The sequence below is a fragment of the Amaranthus tricolor genome, chromosome 8 (genome assembly GCF_026212465.1).
Source record: "Amaranthus tricolor cultivar Red isolate AtriRed21 chromosome 8, ASM2621246v1, whole genome shotgun sequence".
Taxonomy (NCBI): Eukaryota; Viridiplantae; Streptophyta; class Magnoliopsida; order Caryophyllales; family Amaranthaceae; genus Amaranthus; species Amaranthus tricolor.
This window is the reverse complement of record NC_080054.1, coordinates 20,089,411-20,112,955: the sequence shown is the minus strand read 5'-3', so window position 1 is coordinate 20,112,955 and position 23,545 is coordinate 20,089,411. Positions and strand designations below refer to the sequence as shown.

Genomic DNA, 23,545 nt, shown 5'->3' with positions numbered 1-23,545 from the left:
GAAAGTAGTAAGTCAAAGATAATTTTAATAACAATGACATCATCATTAAATTTTAGAGAGAAAATTTTTAATAGGAAGCGACACGTAAGCGATTTAAAAGGAGGTAATGTCAATTGTTTTTTTTATTTTTTTTATTTTAGTAATAGTTATAGATAGATGTGATTGGTTTTAATCTATATGCGATTAGTTTTGTAGATGTAAGTTTACACTATATTTTTCACTTTATCATCTATGTGTACATTCTTAAGGCATATGAGATCATTATTAAAGTGTAAGTGATCATTATTACTATAAGATTTTTCCACTAATAGAATATTTTAATCTCATTTGATTAAAGAAGCATAAATGAGTCAATAGCAAGCACTATGTGGTCAATTTTGAGCTCTATGTGATTGATTTTAAGCTATATATGATTTTAAATAGTATGGTATTAGTTTTAAGCTATATGTAACATATTTTTAGCTACGTGTGAGCGCTTTTAAGCAGTATGGTTATATTGAATTGTCTCATATGCGACATCTTGACATTAAGATGGCCGCTTATGAGATGCGCTCATAATTAACAGATGATACTTATAGTAATACATAAACAAATAAACTTTATTATACCTATACAATCTAAGCAAATTCACTTAGAAAGAAACCCAACAATGAAAAATAACACAAACTTGAAAAATCTAAGGATTAAACATCATAATAACACTTGCAAATGGTAATAGTAATACAAGATAGAATATGTTTGTTTAAATAAACTGCAACTTATACTTGGAAAGGCAATAGCTTTCTACTTGGCCACATTTCAATTTTCTGGAAATATTTAGGTGTGACGACTCCGTCAAACCCCTCTGTCAATATTACTTCATTCTCTGACTTGTAAAATTTCATTCCATCTGTGAAATTGAAACAATTCATTATCACACTCCATTATTCACTTCTTCATTCAGATCATCATTTTACAAGTAAAATCTATCAATATCAATATAGATTTAAATTCCAGTTTACCTTCCATAGCTCTCTTTGTATCTATGAAGATCAGCAAATTTACGTCGCGCCTCATGCCTGAAACAATGATGCAAATTACATCATTGAAAAATCATTTATAATTCTATAGCACCAGAAGTTTGTAAATTATCAATGACCCTTTTGATAACTTGGTTTTCGTTTTAAATTATTATTATGATCAAAATTCAAGAACAACCCGACTGCGTAGAGATTGCGCTGATAATTACAAATGCTACCAATTGTATAATGAAATCGCAATAGATATTCATATAACTGCTTGGAGACTTGAACCTTTTTACGTACCACTTATTACTTCTCCTTGAGAAGGCAAGCCATGTGAAAAGTGAACATGCAACCTGTTCATTCGCTTGAGACCGGATGAAAGAATTGGTTCAAGAAGCCTCTTATACGTGCCATGAATACAAACTGCGTATGAAAATCCACATATTTAGCCAAAGTATCTTCCAGCAAGCAATATATAGATCTGGAAAATTTAGTTGTAAGCATACCAGGAATCTCCTCAGCAGAAAGGATTGGTTTCAATAAACTCTCAGTCTCTACTGACTGAAACAAATTAAAAATAATTAGTGGATGACCAGAGAGTTACAGTGACGGACTTGACAAATCGCATGAAAACTATGAAAAAGACATCACCATATACCTACAGCATTCAAACACAAGCCCAATCCCAAACCCAAGCCCAGGCGCATATTGCCGGGACTAGTCTCCATCGAGCCATTAAGTGAAGTGTTAAACGTGATTAGACTTTTTAGCAGTAGGGTAACTACCTGAAATATTGTTTAGTACATTTTTTCTTGTACCCAAACTTCCAGAAAAGCAAGGCTAAACTATCCCTATTTAGCAAGTTACTAGAAAACCTCACTACGAAACCGCCCAAAAAATCGTTTACTACACTATACAGCTCCACATCCTCACCCATGAAAGAAGCCACTGGCCACATGTTCTCAGCTCCACCAGTAGCTACCTTTCATATCCCTACATCAGTCTACTTACTCCAATCCAACACCCAGTCACTTTTTCCAGTATGATCATCCCCAAATCTGCTGACTCAGTTTCATTGTGAAATCAAAACACCCATAACGAAATCCAACAGTTGCAGTAAAACTGGCCAAAGATAGAGTTTTTAACTTGACGACAATTACACTGGAAGTAGATTTAAAAGACAGAGTAGATTAAAACCTTCATGATCATAATAGACAAGCACATGTCCACCTCTAAAACTGAACTATCGATGACGACTTATTTTGGTGATCCATGGACTATTAGGACGCAGGGACATAAACATGAAGAAATAGAAGAATATGATTGTTTTATCAACACTAGAGGGGAAAGGACTAGTACGTCAGAGGATGAAGGTTGTTAGAGATGAGGGGTATTTGAAGGACTGAGAGAGCAAGATAAAGATGAGATGAGCATATATCGGTTCAACTATTAGAGAGAGGAGGCCATGGATGAGGATAGTGAATGATGGAGGGGCTAAGGAGCTTGAGGGTCTTCTTCCCAAATTAAAGCAAACCAAAACTAAAAGAATAAACTAATTTCCCATCCCAGCCACTAATGTAGGTGACTTCTTCCCATTTTCAATTTTCTCCCTTGTTGTCCCAACAGCTACAAAAATATACTTATAAACATGAGCCAACGGTATCCTTCAATCTAAATAGATGTGCATTTGTGGATTTCTTTCTAACATGTGACAAGCCGCATTCCAGTATGCTATATTTAAGCTTGAGAAGCTAAATTGCAAATGTATTCTAATAAACAAAGGTTTATTAAAAAAGGCATACACATGCTTGAAAAAAATGATCATAGTAAATATTCAGGTAAAAGTTTCCATTTATTTAATACTAAAAATACTACATGAAAACATTCTCAATCAGGAGAGCTAAACAAAAAACTTCTGATCAATGTCTACTTGTGCTTTCACCTAAGAACTTCAAAACAAACAAGGATGAGAGATTCGTTTCTAGAAACGTATAATTGCCATATAAGATAATTAGTTAGATATGAACTAAGTGGTAACTACAACCTCCTCACAAGTGAGATATTTACTATTGTCTAATTGCACTAGATAGGCCAAATAGAACTAGCAAGCTTGGTTTCTCTGAAGCATGTATACTGTCATTTTAGTTGAGTATTGGTTGAAAAACTATGACTCAATACTTGGTTACGCTTCAAAAGAAAGTGAAGAAGACTTCATTTAATTCTTTTGACTTATTGTGATACCACAACAGAAAACTGTCATTTGCACCATTTAGTGGAATCCAACAACCTAAAGGTTTTAGGAGAATCCAAACCAATGAGATTTGAGAAAGGCAGGATATGGAACTTACTTTTACTTCATGGAACAAGTTTTGATGAGTCTAATATGTTACGACAGGAGTAATAGTTTTTCCTACAAGGATAGCTCACCTTTACAGAATGGCCTTGATTTGCACGTATCCACAGTTCTCCATCTTCTTCCACAAGGCCAAGCCTCTGCTTGTTGTCTATCCTTACGGCCTGAAAAAAGAGGCATATCACAGTCAAAACATAGAGAACAAATGAATTGCTACATAGTTTACTCAACACTCCTAGAAAAGCACAAGAGTTATGATACATATAGAATCCACTAATTCTAGAGGCTAAACTACTAAATTGTTGAGATGATTAAGGCCTAAAAAAATTTTTTGTCAGTACTTGTTTTACACCATTAATGTAATACATTGCTACAAACAGTCTCTATTCAACACTCACACATGAGCACAATTAAGAGGAGAGTAAATGGCTTCTGGTGCAACCTCTCCATTTTACTCTTTTTATCTTACATTTCCTGTTGTTGTTTGCCCCTTAATTGTCCTAACAGGATTTCCTGACACTTCCTTTATTTTCCCTGATGACCCCACAGGTCCACACAACTGTAATGCTTATAATTGAATCTTTTTGAATATTGGTCATTTCAGTCCTTGATTTTCCACGTCTTGTGCATGAGAGCAGTAAACACAATATGGGGCTTTAGCTTGGGTTGTAGCAATACCTTCCTACCTCCCTCAAAGAGGTAGGCAGGAAAATCATTATGCAATGGCATTTTTGTCTTCCAAATGTGTATCCATTTATCGAATAGTTAACGTCGACATGTAACTGTCTGAAACCAACAAGACAGTAATTACAAATAGAAGCGAGTTGTGGGGTATGTCAGTTACCATGGATGAACCCATACTATACACTTTAATCATGAAATATGGAAGACTACACGGATTATTGCTGAATCAAGTTGTAATGACTCAACCATTGACAAATGTTCAAGTCCAAATTGAAGGAAAGCCACAATCACAGACATACAACAGGAGAGCTTGGAGGGGGACAAGGCTGAGGCAGGAGGCCTAAGGGGTATTCATTAAAGAAATTTACCCACAAGTGCGTGCCTCATCCTTTTCACTCAGCTTTCAATTATTCTCCTTTTTGTCTTACTTACCACTCATTCTCTCTCTTCTCCTGCAAGGTCCTCAAGCACTCCATTGTTACAACTTATAAGGGAAGGAACTCAAGGTAGGCATCACCATGATTAAGGTTCAAAGCAGTGGTATCGTAGACACTGATGTGATGTCTTAGACGACAGTAGCACATCTAGTTGAGGCTCTTGAGGAGCAACACACTCATCTCAACACCGCGGTGTAATAGAACATGAAGTCTAGGCTGGGTGTCTGGAAGCAAACTTGCAAGCCAATGCAGAGGTTTTGAGGAAGATGATCATGGAGAATCTGAGTAAAAGCACCATGCCACTTCAGGATCAAATGGATTGGAACAGAGCAAGCACACAAAGCTCAATAGATCTTCGAGACAACTATAGAAAGATGAGATTCAACCAGTTCAATAGGGGCGTCTTAACGGGGGGGCAGCACAAATCTAGAATAGCCTATTTCAAGTAATAGTGACTAAATACAGTTCTACCTCGCACCAATGTAGACGGCCAAGGCTCCCAGACAAGGGGCAACTCTCTAATCTGGACTTCCACCAAACAACCATGAGCTCCAAACCCACACGCACATCATCCCAACTACACAAAACACAACTTGAGACTACATCCACCCAGGTAAACAACCAAGACATTCAAAACAACCCATAAATCCACAACCAAAACCTCAACAATCTCGACTACGCTTGTCAAATTGACCCCACGTGGAGGCATAGGGTGACATCATAAGTTGGAATGAGTGGTAGTGTCAATGGATGGCGATGCTTTGAACTGGTCACCGTTGCAAAACCTATCCACATCTAGTTGATCTCAATACTTCATACTCAAGAGAATTAGGTCGCTAAACTCAAGGCCCCTCTTCCAGCATTGGTTGACATGGCATTAGGTTATTTTTAAAAAACGTGAGGCATCCCATGCTAAGAGTCCCAACGCTTAAGCTTTAGGCAACAGGCGAAGGAGCTAGCCTATGGGGATGAAGCATCCCAAAACCCATGCAAAAATAAATTCAAAACTCGAAAAACTAGTAAAAAATTTCCAAAAGAAAAATAGAAACTTGGACAACTAAACGGTAGATACAGAGGAAGAGAAGAGAAAAATACTTTGTGCCTTTGGGGGTACCTTAATCAAATGGGCTTAATCTGATAGTAAGATTAAAAGGCACTCTTAGGTGCTTTGAGCAGCTCGACTTAGGCTCTATAAAACGCTCTAAGATGCTCTCCTTAAGAAACCACTTTGCCTATCCTTATTACGACACCTGACTCATCTCTCGCCCAAGGTGCTAACCTTAAGCACTCCTAGGCGAGCTTTTTAAATTATGGGTGCTATAAAAGGATGATAAAGCAATTTCAGTGATATTCACTTCCATATTTTTAGCTAATTTGTTACGCCTTTTATATGTATTGTCAACCATTCCTCTTCCTTCTGTGGTATGATAAATATGTATGAGGGTTCATCAGTGGAGACCTACACCCACCCTTTATGCTAGCATTGAGTAGATGGATCTAAACACTTTACAAATAGATCAAAAGGAAAATGAGGGTGCTACAGCCTATCAAGTTTGGCTAGCCACAAGAGCTTGCAACACCCATGGAGAAGAAACATTATGCTCTTAGGAACAAGGGAAATCATAAAAAGGGCATAATTACCTACTCTAACCTATAAATTACCATACCCTCATGCAAGCTTAACTACTCTCAAAGTCCAAACTCCTAAAAATTTCCATAACTTAATTTAACTAACCATAATTTCACCTCACTAACCCACAGCACCTAAAATAAAAAAATGACACCTAATAACCTCCACTCGAATCACAAAAACCCACCTGCTGACAAAGTGGAAAATTGGGTTAAGCGGCCAAGAGCCAAGTCTAGTGCGAGAAAAAGTGGTTGTTGTCCATAAGAGTCTTGGAAGGGAGCCCAATGTCCTCCTCGCTTATGGAAACATGGAGCCACGAGGAAGAGGATATACAAGAAGCGTCTCGACAATTTCGAAAAAACTATGTGTAAATACCTCTTTAAACCTTAACCTGAAAGTGAAATTTATAACTTAAAACTAAATGCAAAGTTCTCTTTGTACTCAATGGTAGGCCGCGCGAACTCAAAGAGCCTAAAGATAAAAGGAATCCTTATTGGGTAGGAAGTAATGGTTATTGTTGACACAGGAACCAGTCACAACTTCATCTCTCTAAAAACACTAGAAAGACTCAATATACAATGTTCGCTAGTAAAGGATTTGAAGTCTCTGGATAATTAGGAAAGAGGATTGTGTGAAAGCAATAATATGGTAATGCAACCCGTATGTGTATTTGAAGAATTTCTTTATTGCACTGGGCAAACAAATATGCAATATTAGGGCCGAAGATTTGAATTTAAAAGTCGAATGTGAGAAGGTTTTAAAAAAGTATTTGTCTTGTTAGAGAATTACTTGTTTGCAAAAAGTTCCATCTTCACACATTATGCATCATCGATACATTATAACAAAATATAGCAAAAAGGTGGAAATGGTAACAGGACTTACTTCTCTAACTTCATCGATAGAATGAGAACTTAGCGAGAAATTTGACCTTGTTTTCATGTTCAACTTCAGTAAATCTTGAAGTTTGACATACCCATCACAGCGCATATCTAAATTCAACTTTGTTGCACTATGTCTCAATATGCGAACCCTGTGTAAAATTAAATGACCATATTGAGTGGCTAAGTTTATAATAGATCCAAAATATCACCATAAGGGCCTATTCACTTCAACTTTAGAAAAAATATTTTTTAGAAGTGTAAAACATTTAATTTAGTAAAAATCAATAGTTGCATAAAAAAAATAGAGCTTCAAAAACATTAAGTTGAGTTCAACAAAACTGTTTTTGCTTCGGTAAAAATAAGTTCAATACAACAAAACTAAAGCGAAGTGAATAGGCCTAACTTAAAGAAATATTTTTGTTGTGATTAATAATACTAATTTTTGAAGTCTTGTTAGAAAGTGGTAAAGGAAATTCAAGGCTAATTCCTCGAAAAGAGCTTGAGATATAAAGAAGTTTTTATTATGCTTACAATAGTCTACCAAGACTATCAATTCTATCTGCATCACCACCACGACCTCTCCTTGATCTGCCATTGCTACCTTCCATATCAAGATGACCTTTCCCTCTCCCTGAACTGCATTTCGAAAAAAATAATACAAAACATAAGGTGTAGAATATTTTTCTATTCATCTAATACATAACGTGTTTGATTAGCTAAATAAAAATTCATCATCAAAGCTAGTAATCACCCATCAATTCCATCAATCAAAGCTAGTAATCACCCATCAATCCCATCGTATTGCATAGCATTATGTATTCATTCATCTTGAATTATATATAAATATATACATTATTCCGGTTGATTGTTTAATTTAGTAATTTGGCTTTAGCGTTTCATCATTCATATTCCTTGATATCATTTTGCACATCAATGTCAACAAAACAACATTCAAAACATGTCCATCCCGATTATCATAAAAATGCATACATTTTCCAAAAAGGTAACATGTAGCAAAACCATTCCCCAATTAAATTGAATACTCATTACTCTCTACCCTCTAGGACTAGCCATACATAGTTATAGGAAGACAAACATGTGGGAATCACGAGCCGAGGAAGATAAAGAAGAGCTCTCGTTGCTTCTTTTAGCTCTGTGCATTGTCCTGATTGCAAACCGATGAGGCGGAAAAAGACGGAAAGGTGTCAGGTAACTGGCAGTTGTTGATGTTATTATTGTCGATGATCCTCCGGGCATTAATATCTCTATAACGGCAATTCATAAACTTACCTAACAATAGTAATTCATAGATGATTAAAATCAAATCAAATTGTACAACAAAACCATTGCAGGACATAAATTTAATGTTAATAAATCAATTAGAAAAAGTAATATTCCTACTTGCGACAAATGTTTGAATTCAAGAAAAAACCATCAGTATAGACAAATCAATTAAAGGATTGTCAAGCTTTACTATAGCAATTTAAGTTAGGATTTTACACAAAATGAACTTGAGGTAAATTCTTCAAGGAACAATAAAATCAAAGTACAATTACCACCAGTCTTTGACCATGGAAGAGGTGAGAGATGACAGAAGACCTTTAAGAATAGAGCAAATAAAAATGCTAATTCAGGCTGTGTCATTACATAAGCAAGTAGTGTTGCTTTTATATGATTCTAAATCATCGTAGTGTTGGAATTCACCGACAATAGAGCACAATAACTCTTTAATATTTGATTAAAACAATAATGAACTAAATTTACGATAAGTAGAAACAATAGAAACACCGTTAATTGTCTCAACAATAGCTTACAACCAAGGTAGACGTTGAAGTGTGGTAAATGGGAAAGAAATGAGAAAATAGATGAACTAGTCTTAATCAATCATAAGCTTAGGTATTAGAAATAAATATATGTGGAAATAACAACTAATGGAGAAAACAACTTCATATTATAAACATAAAGGAACCTTGATTTGTAAAAAGCATTCAATTGTATAGGTCAAACAAACTTTGCATCAAAAGCTAGAGACAATTAAAGATAAAATGCAAAATTACCTCGGTACCAGTGTTTAAAATGGCGACAGAAGAATGTAAACAAAGAAGAAAATTGGAAATGGCGACAAAAGAATGTAAACAAAGAAGAAAATCGAAAATGGCGACAAATAATTTAGAAAATGGAGGTAAGACTTAAGAGTGTACCTCAAAGTTTATAGAAAAATTTTCATGGAATTGAATGAAGGAAGTGGGTCTTTGTCAACTGTTTACATTCTGCGTGATGGGCGACAAGAAAGTATTTTAAAAGGCATGAGTATTAGGTATAGTGTTCAAGTGGCGAAACAGATAAAAGGGCATCATCAATCTTTATAAACCCCCAAGTGAAATTGATGTTGAGCAATACGAAGCAATTGAAGATCATTAAAATTAGAATAGCATGCGCATAGAAATCATTGTAATGAACATGATGTTTTAAGAAGATTAATTAAACATAGGGCGGATCGAGAAAAAATTTAAGTGATGTCAAAAATTTAAATAAAAAAAATACATTCAAACATCGTTTTAATTAAATCAATTGTCCACGCCGAGTTTTAATTACAAAAAAATTACACAAACATTAATCACTAGATGTAAAATGCGATTCAAAGGCCACTCCTTCAAAATACCTAATTTACGAGCAAAATAAAAAACATTAATGACTTATTCACCATTATTATTGTATGATAATATATCCATTCAACTAGTGAATTCCAAGTTACACAAGTTGGAGTTCAGAATAATAACAGCTACACTACAATTAATATTCATTAGTTAAGTACACTTCCACCATGAAATATTACAACATGAAAATTTCATAGCAAAGCATTATATATAAAATACAAGGAGGACAATTCTTACATTTCATTGTATTTTCTTGGTATTTATAACTTAAATAAACATTGAACTGATGGTGGACCTTAGGAGCGGTGATGCAATGGAAGGCAAAATGGCGGGAAGTTGTGAAGGGATTTAGGAAAAAGATCACTTGTCTAGATGGCTTAACCAAATTATACAGTCTAATGCTAGGCTCATAATGCTTAAACAATAACCCAAATCCACAATCTTGCTCAATTAGTTTCGTCAAAATACACACTATGTCCAAAATCAATGCTTCATTACCAATCTCCTACTTAACTCATCTTTGTAACCCAATTTATAATCCATAAATCAAAATGTCAAGTACATTCTAGATTATATATTCTTGTTTCTTTTTCCAAGTGAACCCATCAAATATTAACTCACTTTCTATCTTATGTTGGAATTTCTTCTTCATAATCAATTACCAAATACAATTTGTTTTCCAACTGTATCTATGATTTTAATTCTAAACACACTTATTTGACATTATCTCTAAGATTATACCCAATACATCATTATTCTTCAATAGACCAAAAACAAGGACTCCTATATTTCTACTTATAATTCAACACAAGAAACACTTTTATGTCAATTTCCATTCAAATCATTTCGACATTAAACAATATACTTAAAGATTCAATAATTCTTAACATGAACAAGTAACTCAATTTCATCCTCCATTTCTTCAAAATTTTCTCAATTAAAACCCAAATTGAAACAAGACTAACTAAAATCTCAACTGTTAATTCCAATTACAAATTTCATAATTTAATGCCTACATTATCAAAGTTTGTACAATTTACAGCAATTTCTATCCACATATTTAAATTAAGCTTAAAAAGTTATCTTGGTTGGGTGTACCTTAATTTGTTTTTGAGAGGAAATTTATGAAGATGAATGGATGAACAACTCGGTTTATCTCGAGCTACGACAGACTTGGGATTGAGTTGAGAAAGCCAAGTGATTAGTTAAGTGATCAATTGACAAATAGAGTAAGCAGACTAAGCACTATCAATTTGTAGTGTATTCTAGCTCAAAATTAAATTGAAGGAAATATCAAGACCAAAATTAGAATAATTTGAACATGAAAAGTAGAGATAATAAAATGAGAAATTAGGAAGAAGAGTACCAATAGAAGAAAGAACAATTGAGATATTAAATAAAGGATGAAGTTGCAACAAAGACTAAATTATCTTCATCACACTTGATATTGAAAAACATGAGATTCAATTTCTTCTTTTTGGTGAAAATTAATGGAGAGTGGAAGGTATGGAAGGAAAAGCTATGGACATAAGTGAAAAAAAGGGTGCTTGTCTTGCAAAGTTGAGGCACCAGCAGGGCCTGGGATGGCGATCGTAGAGGCGTGCCGTGGTGGTGTTGGGCTGAAGATAGTGATACGGTGGTGAGGCTTCTTGGTTGAGTTGAGTGCTAACGCTAGAGGAGAGCTTGTCAGCGGTGATGAAGGTGGTTGGGTCGGTTGATTTATCAATTGTGTTGGTATTCCGGTGAAAGAATGGGTTGAAGGAAACTGAAAAGGGTAAGGATTAAGGAATTATACAATCCAGTAATTCATAAGTATTCATAAGCATTTATGTCATTTGTCACTCTATATAAGCATTTGTTCTAAGTGTCACTTCATACAAGCATTTGTGCTGTCAAGTGCCACTTCATATAACCGTTTGTGCCAAGTGTCAATTCATATAAGCATTTATGATGCCAAGTGTCATGGCACTCCTTTCAACAAGACTCTCACATGCTTGATGTACAACTCTACGTATTCTTGCATTTACTTACTCTATGTATTCTTGCATTTCCAAATTAAATTAAAACTACTCAACTCCTCCATGTAATGAAACAACAATAATCCATTATCCATCACCTACTTAGTGGACAACCCTATGTATTCTTGCATTTTTATATTAATTTTTATTATTATTATAATAATTCTTAAATGAGACAGTCTCACAGTGAGACCATCTCTATTAGACTGGCCCAATATATAATTTTTATTTTAAAGTGATCACTTATAACGTTAAAGTGATCACTTACAATCTTAAAATCTTCACTTTTTACAGTCTTAAAGTGATTACTTATAACTTTAAAACGATCACTTACGATCGTAAAGTAATCAATTAAAGAAATTGGCTAATTATATGGGGTCGTCTCATGGTGAGACTGTCTCATATAAGATGAGTTGTTATTATTATTCAACTACTATTCTCCTTTACCTATTTTATGTATATCATATCTGTAACAACCCGACTTACCGTTGACTGAGTAAACAAGATCATCACAGGGTTTATTTCCCAAGAAACTTAAATCTCAATACCAAAACTTGAGCAAAGGGGTCATCAATTCTAAAACATAGCTAAATCAACTAATTCTCAAACCAAACATCTAACTAAAATACAAAGTAATTATAAAAGTCATTCTAAAAGTCCAATATAACCAACACAACCAAGTCTAACATACATTTATCAAAAACCTAATACAATACTACAACTTCTCATGTACTTAGCTCAATATAACAACCATGTAACTCTAATCATCACCGCTAACCCATTGTTCCCGACCGATTCCGATCTGTAAACAATCTAAAAGATGGAAACGAAATTGACTTTGATAAAATTAAGTATATTGAAATCTTTACTTTAAATATAATAATAACATTTAACACAGCAAGACTTAGTTTATTCAAACTTAAAAGTTTTAAAAATTAAACTCTCATTATGTTTGGCACTTAAGGATAAATAACTAGATACGTTACTAGCACTAATCCATACTCAAGGCTATTTAAGCTAAGATTAAAAGAGGTTAAAAATAGTGCTATTACACTAGTCATAACTACTTATCATAGCTCTTTGCTTCTCAATGTAATATCTATATTCTTCTCATTTTCTCTATTTCATAAATTATCTTAAAGACTCACATGATACCACTTGTAAATGAAATATCCAAATACGACATATTCTTTTTTTCAATTATTCTTTTCTCAACTTTACTACATATATAATCTCATGAGATTTATCCATCATACAATTATATGTGACTAGGCCAAGAGCGTTATCGGCAATCGGCACTCAATGGCAAAGTATGAGCTCATACCCCTTCAGTTGATCATCTCGGATCCTACCTTCAGGAAAAAGTCCCACTAGGGTACCAATCCGTGGGAAAGGCCACTATATCGGGGTTTGCAAGGCCCACATGGTAGCTCCTCGGTCAAGGGGCGGTATCAACCATCCGGCGCCCAATGACAGAATATGCACGTACCTCACGTACGATGATCCTCTCGGATCTCACCTCGAGAACTAAACCAACTGAGGGTACTTCCAGTGGAGTCACATCAATTACTCATAATATGATGCTTTATCAAATGGGAATAATCTCGCTTTCTACCATTAATGAGGGCCCTGGGATAGCAAACCCACTGAGCAACTCAAACAAAATCTGAAATCACGTATAAGGAATCATTCTAACTCCAATTAAGACATAATCCAATTCTTAAATAAATAAGGGGATCGACCCTTCCTTCTACTAACACTCTCATTCTCTAAATTTAAAGTAGGTCTTATAAGTCTACTAATCTCATTAAGAGTTACTACGAAAAGTAACTTTTAAACCATTCACAAGTCCTAACATAAATTTAGCACATTCAAGCACTTATCACGCATACTTAAGCTCACTTACAAAATAGTGTATAGTTCGTGACTTAAAAGGCATATTTAGACCATTCTACTTCCTAAATAAATTCAATGATAAAGTGTAATACCCCAGATTTAGCTTGAAAAAGGATTGATAGACGACTCATATCAACAAGGTGCATCTTCTTTAGGGAGCCCATTTGCTAAGAACTCCACAGTTAAGCGTGCTTGGTGGGGAGCAATCTTAGGATGGGTGACCTCCTGGGAAGTGTTCCCGGGTGCGCACGAGTGAGGCCAAAGTGCACTGGAAAGACTTTGTGTTGGTTTGTAGGGCCAGTCTACAGTCTCCATGAGTAGTCACCAGCGGTCCGAGGGGCCGGGTTGTTACATAAAGTATATTAAGAGGAGAATTATTTGTGAATAAAACTAGATATGTAATACATCAAATTGAAACATTGATACGATTCACATTACTTTAGTATATACATTAAGGATATAGATGGAATTTAAAATCATTATTCTAGAATCGTAATAATACTCATAACGAAAACAAGCCAACAAGTCAACCATGTTCAATTTACCATTACTACTCTTACCCATGACAAATTTTAAATAATCCATGTTCAATTCACCATTACTACTCTTACCCATAACAAATATGATATAAATAGTGCATAAGAACTACTATTAATTCATCCAACAACACTTACAACAATAAAAATCAATCTAAACCTCAATAACATCTTCAACAAAGTTGTCTGTGCACTTTAACACCATTGAAACACATCTTGAATATGCTATTTAATCCTTATTTTGAATCCCAATCTAAACCCTAAATTAAAATATTTTTGAATCACAGTTTTAACTCTTATCCATAACTACTGAATATACTTCACTCAAATTACTAGAGTTATTCAAAACAAAAGAATAATAAGGAGTAGCTCACAAGGATCAGATGGGAACAAGGACAGAAAAGTCAACCTAAAGCCACTATTGGCGGTGGTGCGTCTGGCGGTGAGGGCTGACTAGCGGCAGCAGGTGGCGCGACAGCTGGTGATGCGACAATGACTGTTCTGTTGGGGTTGTGTAAGAGAGGGAGATGGATGCGAGGAAAAAAAAAGGTGCACACTTTAAGTGAGCAAATAAGGGTAGTTTTTTTTTCCAATTCTAAATCCCTAACCCCTCTTTAATCGGGAAAGATTGAATAAAAGAAGCTTTGTTATAAAAAAAATTCCAAAATAAGCTTCGGAAAATTTTAATTCCCAAAAATAAGTGTCTTGTGTCCGAGTCTAAGGTCAGGTTTATTCTTTGTTAGTAACAACGAAAAAGAGAAAAAATTATTTTGTTCACTGTTCATAACAGTGAACAAAAATGAGACAATGTCATAACATTTGAAGAGACAAAAATTTTAAAAATAGTGTCATGGTAACATTTATTTACTCATTTATTTATTTAAGTTGTTAATGTCATATTACCTTAATACCCTTTAACCCTTCAGGTTGACCTTGACTTTCGGTCAAGGGGCTTTTTCTGAATTTCTCAACCTCTTTGCTTGGCCTATAAGCCAATAACTTCCAGGAACCCTAAGTTCCCTTATGTAACTGACCATCACTCTTCATTCACCATCATGATTCCCCTTCTTTTGTGCTAATAACTACCCACCACCATTCATGATGATCTACTTTCTCCCAGAAATAACTCCCTCTCAACCATTATAAATAGAGACAGCCAACATCAAGGGAAGGATCATTTGATAATAACCCTTCTAAAATCCTTACGACCCTCTTCCCTAGCCTTCCAAAAATACAAGCAACTTCCGCCCCTACACTCATATTCATGCATTCTCCATCTCATCATTTATTCATTAATCTCTGATTTTCGTTCTAACTTGAGCGTCGAAGAGGTTTTCCGGGAGATCACCTCCCTGACAGGGCTAACGTGCTGTGTTGCAGGAATTCAAGTCATTTCCATTCCGCGAATTGCTGCTCCCGACAACGCTTCCATTTCCAGTATTCCAAGTGTCTCGCACTTCCTCGTTTCATTACCGAAACAAATAGTTTGTTTGTTATAATTAACAGCGAATAAATTTTGTTTTAAATTCTTTTTTGTCCCTTCAAATGTTATGACATTGCCCCTCTTTGTTAGTTATTAGTAATAGCAAACAAAGTCAAAATAAATTGTTTTTTCTTGTTCTGTGTTAGTAACAACGATCGAATATGTTCTTAGGCTCGTACATAAAGATGCTTATTTTAGAAATTAAAATTTTCGAAGTTTATTTTGAGAATTTTTATAAAAAAAACTTATTTTATTCAATCTTTCTTAGTCGGTTAGCTCTACAAACAAAGTCCAAATTTATGTGCCCCAACAGTGGGTGTAAAGTTTTCATCAAACTCGGATTTAGAAATGTCAACTATTCGCATTTTAATGCTAATACTATTTCAATAATCCTAATTTATATTAAAAAAATAATACACATGGATATGATATTATAAATATACTCATCAACAACTACTTATATGTTTTATTACTTTTATTTATTTATTTACTTATAAATAATTATTAAATAAAAATTATAAAAAGTCATTAATTATCGGGTGTTATAGTGGTACTCAATCTATTCTTTAATGTCCGAAAGGCTAACTCACACTCTTCAGTAAGGGTATTCATTAGTGGGTATCCGACATTTTAGGTACCTGAAAAGCCAGGTAATTTTTTTAACGGCCTATGTCTCGGTTTTGGTACCCGAATAAGTTGGGTCGGGACACCGGGTACCCGGTTTTATTTTTGATTTGAATGAAGGAGTTGGGTTTGAAGGAAGGGGTTGTAATTTGAGTATTACTGTTCCAAGACTTAGTCAAGGTGCTAGTGAAAAATAGGAATGAGAGAAAAGGACCCCTAAAGCTAATCAATTATCAGAATTCAGATTTTATTCTTAATAAGGAAACAATCCTATCTACAGAACCAAACAAGAAGTCAAAGGTTATGGGGAAGAAGAACGGAGAGTCAGGACTTGGAATCAGAATGAGCAATTCATCAAGTAAGGTTTTTAAGAGCTATACTTTTATTGCTTGATAAGTTAATGAAACACTATTATGGATGGGTTTTAAACACCCCTGTTGATGTAAAAGCCTTCGGTTTGCATGAAGATTGAAGAGTTCACAGAGCTGTAATTAATTGCTTCAACACTAAGCGGGTCACCGGGTACCCGCTAAAATTTAATATTGGCCCATGACCCGACCCGGAGGTTGAAATTTTTTTAGAATTTGACCCGCCATTTATATTGCGGGTCAACGGGTCGAGTCGGGTCGGGTTTTTTTAAACAGCCCTACTCTTTGGTCCACTCAAATTTCTTGTCTTCCTTCATCAAATAAGTCATCGGGTGAGCAATTTTTGAGAAATCTTTTATAAATCTTCTATAGTACTCGCCTAAACCCAAAACAAACAACTCATGTTAAGTCACGTTTTCGGTGCATGATGCCAATTTTTCTCCGCCTCGATCTTAGTTGGATTAATGACAACTCCTTCCTCAGACACAAAATGCGGAATAACACTTTTTTGTGTCAAAACTAGCACTTAGAGATTATGTTGGGTAAATTTTACTTACGAACCCAACTTATGAAGCCCAAAGTAAGTTTGAACGTATTTTTAATAAGCGTATTTATAGGTCTTTTATATTATAATTATATCCATGTTAGCAACTTATTCAAAATTCATCTATTTATTTATTGATTTTATTTATATATTTATTTATTGAAAAAAGTACAAGGAAAAATTGATATTAATAATCCACCATTTTACTCGTTCGCTATGAATAATCTCATCATTGATATTTTCTAATAATTCAACATTTGCTCTGAGTTCATTTTAAATAATTCAATCTCTGTTTTGGCTTGTTGGCAACATGCCCATTATTACTTCTTACTTCTTACTAGTAATATGGTATGTTTTGGGCAAATATATGACAAATAATAGATTATCAAAAACAATTCAAAGGTGGAATTATTTACAGAAGATGAGTGAAATATTGAATTAATAATATGATGTCATTAATTAACATGTGTTACATTAACTGTGTTTGAGTTCGTTCATCGTTGGAGAGTTTGGTGGTGAGGAGAACCCTTTATTTGAGTTCAAGTTCATATTCTACCACGGTTGTGTTAGGAAGGGGGTGACAAAGGTTGGGAGACAAGGAGGGGTGGTTGGCCGATGAAGGTGGGTGTGCATGGGAAAGGAAAAATTGTTATTGGTGAATTTCTTCTTTTTTTCTTTTTTTGTTTATTGAGTTTTAAAAGGTAACAGAGTAAAATGAAAAATAACTTAGTTAGTAAGTTGTAGATCATTTTGACTTTTTAAAGAAAATGAGGTGGAACGGTTAGATTTTTCAAAATAAATAAAATGTGAGATTTTTGAAAGAATGTCATCCAAAAGTAAGATTTTTACATTTGTAGAATAAATAAAATTTGCTGCTTAAATTTCAAACATGACAAAAAGATTAATTAATGCTAGTGTTTTAACAAATTCACAATATTTTTTTTTGCTGTTATTTTAAGCAACCACATCCAAAACTCTAATCCTACATGACATAGCACTCACTCTTTGCTGACACCTCACACATTTTCCTCACACGACTGAAGGATGCCCGCACAAATTCATTTGGCCCCATCCCTCACAAAATCAAAATTCAGCAAATACTCTTTTCACACACATTTCTTCAACAATTGGGCTAAGTACCTCCCTGATTATTATATGTGAGATAGTTTGGAAACTAATAGATGATGGTTTTTATAATCACGGTGAAAGTATACTGAATTATCGAAGATGATTTGTGTTTGTATATGAAGACGTTGTCAATTATATATAAATGAATTTGTTCGTAGATTTTTTTGTATACTTATTCTGACATTTAGTGTGATTGTTGCTCAAGTAAATGTTTGAAACTAGACTTTCAGTTATTCAACCACGGAATTAGAATTGTTATTGGTTTTTGCTGTGGTTGTATAAGGAAAAAAGATCATTATTTGATGTTGTTTATAACTTATAAAAAATCACATCTATTAGTTTATGAGTATTTGTTGTGGTAGCAAATAAGTATTTTTATTTGTTGTGATTCTTTAAATAACAACAAATGTTTTTGGTTATTTGTTGCTCTTTTATTTGCCGCAATTCCAAAATAAGCAATAAATAAGATTATTTTTACAGCAGTAAAAAACATTAATTGTACTAGTGTTAAAAGTAAATTTTTCTTATTATAAACTATTAAGAAGAGTGTGAAAATAAATTATTCAAACAATATAAAACAATTATAATTACATAAAGTTTTACAAACTTAAAAGTTTCAATACTAAAATTAGATTTTTGAATAACAACCTAAATTCATAATTTATTATATTGCTAATCTTAGGTTAAAAAATAAATTAAGATGCTTAGAATCGGCGTTTATTGTAAATATTGAAATGGTTTTCTTTTTGTATTTACAAAGAAAAAAATCTAAAAATTAAAATAAATAAGGGATGAGTCATGGGTACATCTATCAAATTTTGACTTGATGACATCGCTTAAAGTAGTTGTCGACTACGACCGAAGTAATGAAACATTTTCCTTCAAATCAAGTTATTAGGGTCAGAATTATACCTAAGGATCTTTGAGCGGGTAGGATTAAAATCGGTAAAATTGTATTGTAGGATCGTGTGATTCTACAAATATATATTAACGTGCTTTGGATTATTGATTATCAATTATATTTGTTCTCTTGTTAAGTTTTAAGATGCAAGAAAAAACGTAATTGACTTCATCTATTATGTTTTGAAAAAAATATACTTCTAATAATTATTTTTAAACTGCAAATCAAGAAGAATTCAATTAAGGTATTGACATAATTATTTTAAATAATATTTTTTTTTTAAGTGCAATTTGTATTATATGAAAATATTTTACAATTGAAACCACCCATTTAGAGTCGGATCGTTGGACTGTAGGATCGTATAATCGTGTTATGATCCTACCATCTAACTTCTTGGGCTAAGTAGGATCACATGATTCTACCGCATTAAGATCCTACCTACGATCCGAATCGGTCGCCTATTTTAAATTGTAAGATTGTAAAATCGTAGATCAGAATTAGGATTCTGATAACTATGCTACTAGGAAACTAATAATCATATATACATAAAAAAGGTCAATTTTATTTTTAATAAATTTAACAGCAATTAAAGAGAGGTTTACACAAGGTAACAAAGATCACTTGAAAACAAATAAAAGATATGAAATATTATTAAAATATATATTACGGATAAGAGGCAAAATGGAAATGAGCCGGGACCAAGGTTGTTAAAATTAGGATTCTATCGAGGATCGACAAGGGGTACGCTCGAAATTGATAGAATCGGATCGTATGATCGTAAGATGTATTTTGATATGGTATACAATGATTAATTATTAATTATATTTGTTAATATTGGTTAATTTTTTAAGTTTTAAGTTGTAAATAAAGATTTATTTGACTTTTTTTTTTATTGATTAAAATGAATACATTTAATAATCAACTGCAAATTAGTAAGTACATGAATTTTCACAATCGTGATAACCTTATATTTTCAACTTTTATATATATATATATATATATATATATATATATATATATATATATATATATATATATATATATATATATATATATATATATATATATATATATATATATATGCCTATAAAATTCATACCTAAATCTATCCAAACATACACAGGTATAGTGTGAACCTATAAAATCATATGCACATGTAGACCTGGGAAAACGGTCGGTCGGGTTTTGGGTCGGATCAATTTCGGTCGGGTCATTTTCGGGTCGGGTCAGTTTCGGATCAGGTCAGTTTCAGGTCGGATCACTCTGGGTTTCGGGTAGGTTCGGATTCACCCAACGGGTTACCATAAAACATTAGAATATCCAATCGACTAATTTAACATAAAAAAAATCATTAAAATGTCTAAAAAAAATCATTAGAGAAATTACATGTACGATTTTCAAAAAATAGTTGGTATGTCAGGTTCATTTAAGTGCAAGAAAAATAGGGGAATTAATACTTATTTTGAAAGACTTGTAAGATACGCGCTTTATAAAAGTTATTTTGTTTATTATAATTGTAACGTTAGATAAAAATGACGTTAAAATTATCTTCACAGTTTTCATGTTGGAAAGATATACAACTAACTAAGTACTTATTTCGTCTTATAAGATACGCGTTTTATAATTTAGTGTAGCGACATTCTTTTTCTGAAAAGCTCATTCAAACGTGCGAAACGTTCGTATAAATTATATTGATTTGCTTACTGAAATGTAGAAGAATTAAAAACTCATTTGACTGATTTAACAAGATACATGTATTCAATTAAGATGATTATAACGTCCTGTTTATAAAGAAAAATAATTACGATGGCTAAAAAGACGTTAAATACGTGTTTTTTGAGATCTATTGATGAGTTTTAGGGTTCAAGTGATATACTCAATATGTTGAGATACTTTGAAAACTAAAATTTTATTTGAAATGAATTCTAACATTGAAATTACTCTAAAAATTGATATTAAATCTGTCAAAACGGGTCGGTTCCGGTCGGCTTCCGGTCGGGTAATTATCGGGTTGGTCATGTTTCGGATTAAGTCGCTTTCGGGTCGGTCGGGTTCGGGTTTTGCCGGGTCGGGTCCCGGGTTCATTTTCGGGTCGGATCAAATTTTCCCAGGTCTATGCACATGGCTGCTATTTAATAAATTATTTTTTTACTAATCTTCTAGGAGCTGCCAATCCACCCAGTACAAGCCCCTTTTCACTACTTCATCACCAAAATATTTATTAATAAGATTTTGCATATAACTTATGCTTTAACTTGACTTACCTTCATCAATAAAATTTTATCGCTTATCATACTAAATTCTCATCAACAAAATTTGTCTCTCGATAGTTGTAAGATTTTCTAACTTACCCAAGAATTAATTTTTTTTTTAACATTAAGTGCCCTATTTTTTCTAAATGAGATTGATTTCTACTAAATTAAACTTATTTTTTCTATAAGTTCAATATATATTAGCTATATACAAAGGGACCATGAATATATGCTCCATCCCTCGAGTAAGGGGTACTTAACTACAATTCCCTTCTAAATTACTCCACCAAAAAACAAGTCTTATATTGAATGCTTTGTCAAACTCCAAACAACCCAAACCCCCCATCTCAAAAGGCCAACTTAAGTATTGCTTCATTATACAATAAAAGAGTTATGGACCTTTTGGTAGTCTAGGTTGCACTAAAACGGACACGGACATAGACACAACACGGGTACGGGAAAACGCCAACTCAAAAATGGCGGACACGGGGATACGAAAATGGTAATATAATAAATATATCAAATTAAAGATAATTTTACAATCTTTCATTTGATATATGTAAATAAACACTTTAAAAACATAAAACTCACATAAAATGCAAATAAGTACCAAATAAACAACATGAGTATTTAAAAATAGTCATACAAACTAAATCAAAGAAAACCAAATAAATAGGTAAATTTAAGTTTGATCATCACACATCATCCATATGACACCCATCATCATCCTCCGCTACAAAAGTAGTTTCCAACTCGGGCTTATCGAGAGAAAGAGGATATACAAAAAAATCAAGAACAACATTTCAACTTTTCAAAATTCAAATTACAAACACATTAACAATTTAACATCAACAAATTTTCAATCACTCAAACAACATAAACAAAAAAAAATCAAGAAACAACATTCTAACAAAATTATTACTAAAATTTCAACATTTTCAAATGTTGGTTCAAATTTTCAATTGCTTAGAAACAATTTGAATTCACAAATAGAATTCTTATCATCATCATAACATCAAATTAACAAAAGCTACGACAACAAGATTTTAGCCCATACATCAGTTGCACTATCTTCAATGAAAAAAATCAAATAATGTTTCCAGTTTTTTACCAAAAATAAAACATTAATTCATGTAGATTTTTAAACCCAATTCTAGGTTTTTTCAAACAAATAAATGGCTCCATATTACTTAGATTATAAAATCAAAGATGAAGATAGTAATCAAATTCAGTGGTCGAAAGAGCACATTACAAGAAATTAAGATTAAGAATTTAAGATTAACACTAAGATTAAAGATTAGAACAAGATTAATATTAGGATTTAGGATAAAGAGTGAAAATACCTTAAACAAAATCAAAAATTTCGATTTTTAGGAGCAGCAGCAGTGTTCGATTCGAAGTTTCGAACAACCCACAGGGCAGCAGCAGTGTTCGTCTGTGATGGAGGAGCAGCCGGCGGTGGCGTGGTGCGGGAGTGCGGCAGCGACAGTGGATGGAGGTGGAGGAAGAGTTGTGTAGACTTTTTAGGATTAGAGTGAAAGAGAGTTGAGAGAAGTGAGAGCAAGACTACAAGAGAGGGAATTGAGAGTGAGAGGGAAATGGGAATTGGGAATTCGAGTGTCCTGGGCCTTCTGGCATTCTGCTGCTTTCAATTTTTTAAATTTAAAAAAAAAAAAAAAGTGTTCTTCATTCTTGCCGTGTCCCTTGTGTGTCCTTACCGTGTCCACGTGTCCGGACATATATTAAAAAATTAGACACTTCATTTGGCATGTCGGACACGGATTTTCACGTGTCCGTGTCTGACACGGGACACGCAGGTTTAGTGGCGTGTCCGTGTATTCCGGTTGGTAGTTTTGTTTTGTAATAGCAACTATAGCTAGTAAGGAGTTCCCCACTTACCTACACCCCAGAGCGGATCGAACTGAATCCCGCATTCGTATGTATAGACACTGAAATTTTATAGAAAATTTATTGTTTATAGGACGATCTTTTGTATTGAAGCGTTTATGAGACACTCATGACCAGTTGAACTACACACTTTTGATTTAATTTTTGTCTCTTACTATTCTTATTAATTCGCAATTTTGAAAATTAATGTCCCGAAATGAAAATTTTCCGAAATAGACTATAGAATATTATTTTTAAAATT

General features: G+C 33.5%; 1 protein-coding gene across 8 annotated transcripts; it reads right to left on the bottom strand.

Annotated features, from left to right (window-relative positions):
• Positions 1-561: 561 nt before the first annotated feature.
• Positions 562-23,024, bottom strand: LOC130820248 (uncharacterized). Of its 8 annotated transcripts, none has more exons than XM_057685547.1 (10): positions 22,740-23,018; positions 9,191-9,259; positions 8,086-8,279; positions 7,521-7,625; positions 6,991-7,138; positions 3,432-3,521; positions 1,511-1,565; positions 1,305-1,427; positions 1,002-1,058; positions 562-889 (listed from the first exon to the last, which is right to left on the bottom strand). In XM_057685547.1, the coding sequence occupies exons 3-10, from the start codon at positions 8,244-8,246 to the stop codon at positions 759-761; spliced, it is 870 nt and encodes a 289-aa protein (XP_057541530.1). In that variant the 5' UTR covers positions 8,247-8,279; positions 9,191-9,259; positions 22,740-23,018; the 3' UTR covers positions 562-758. The 8 variants fall into 8 exon arrangements, with proteins under 8 accessions (XP_057541530.1, XP_057541529.1, XP_057541526.1 ...); XM_057685546.1 differs by lacking the exon at positions 22,740-23,018 and adding an exon at positions 14,506-14,694; XM_057685543.1 differs by lacking the exon at positions 9,191-9,259 and having other exon boundaries at positions 22,740-23,024.
• Positions 23,025-23,545: the final 521 nt, after the last annotated feature.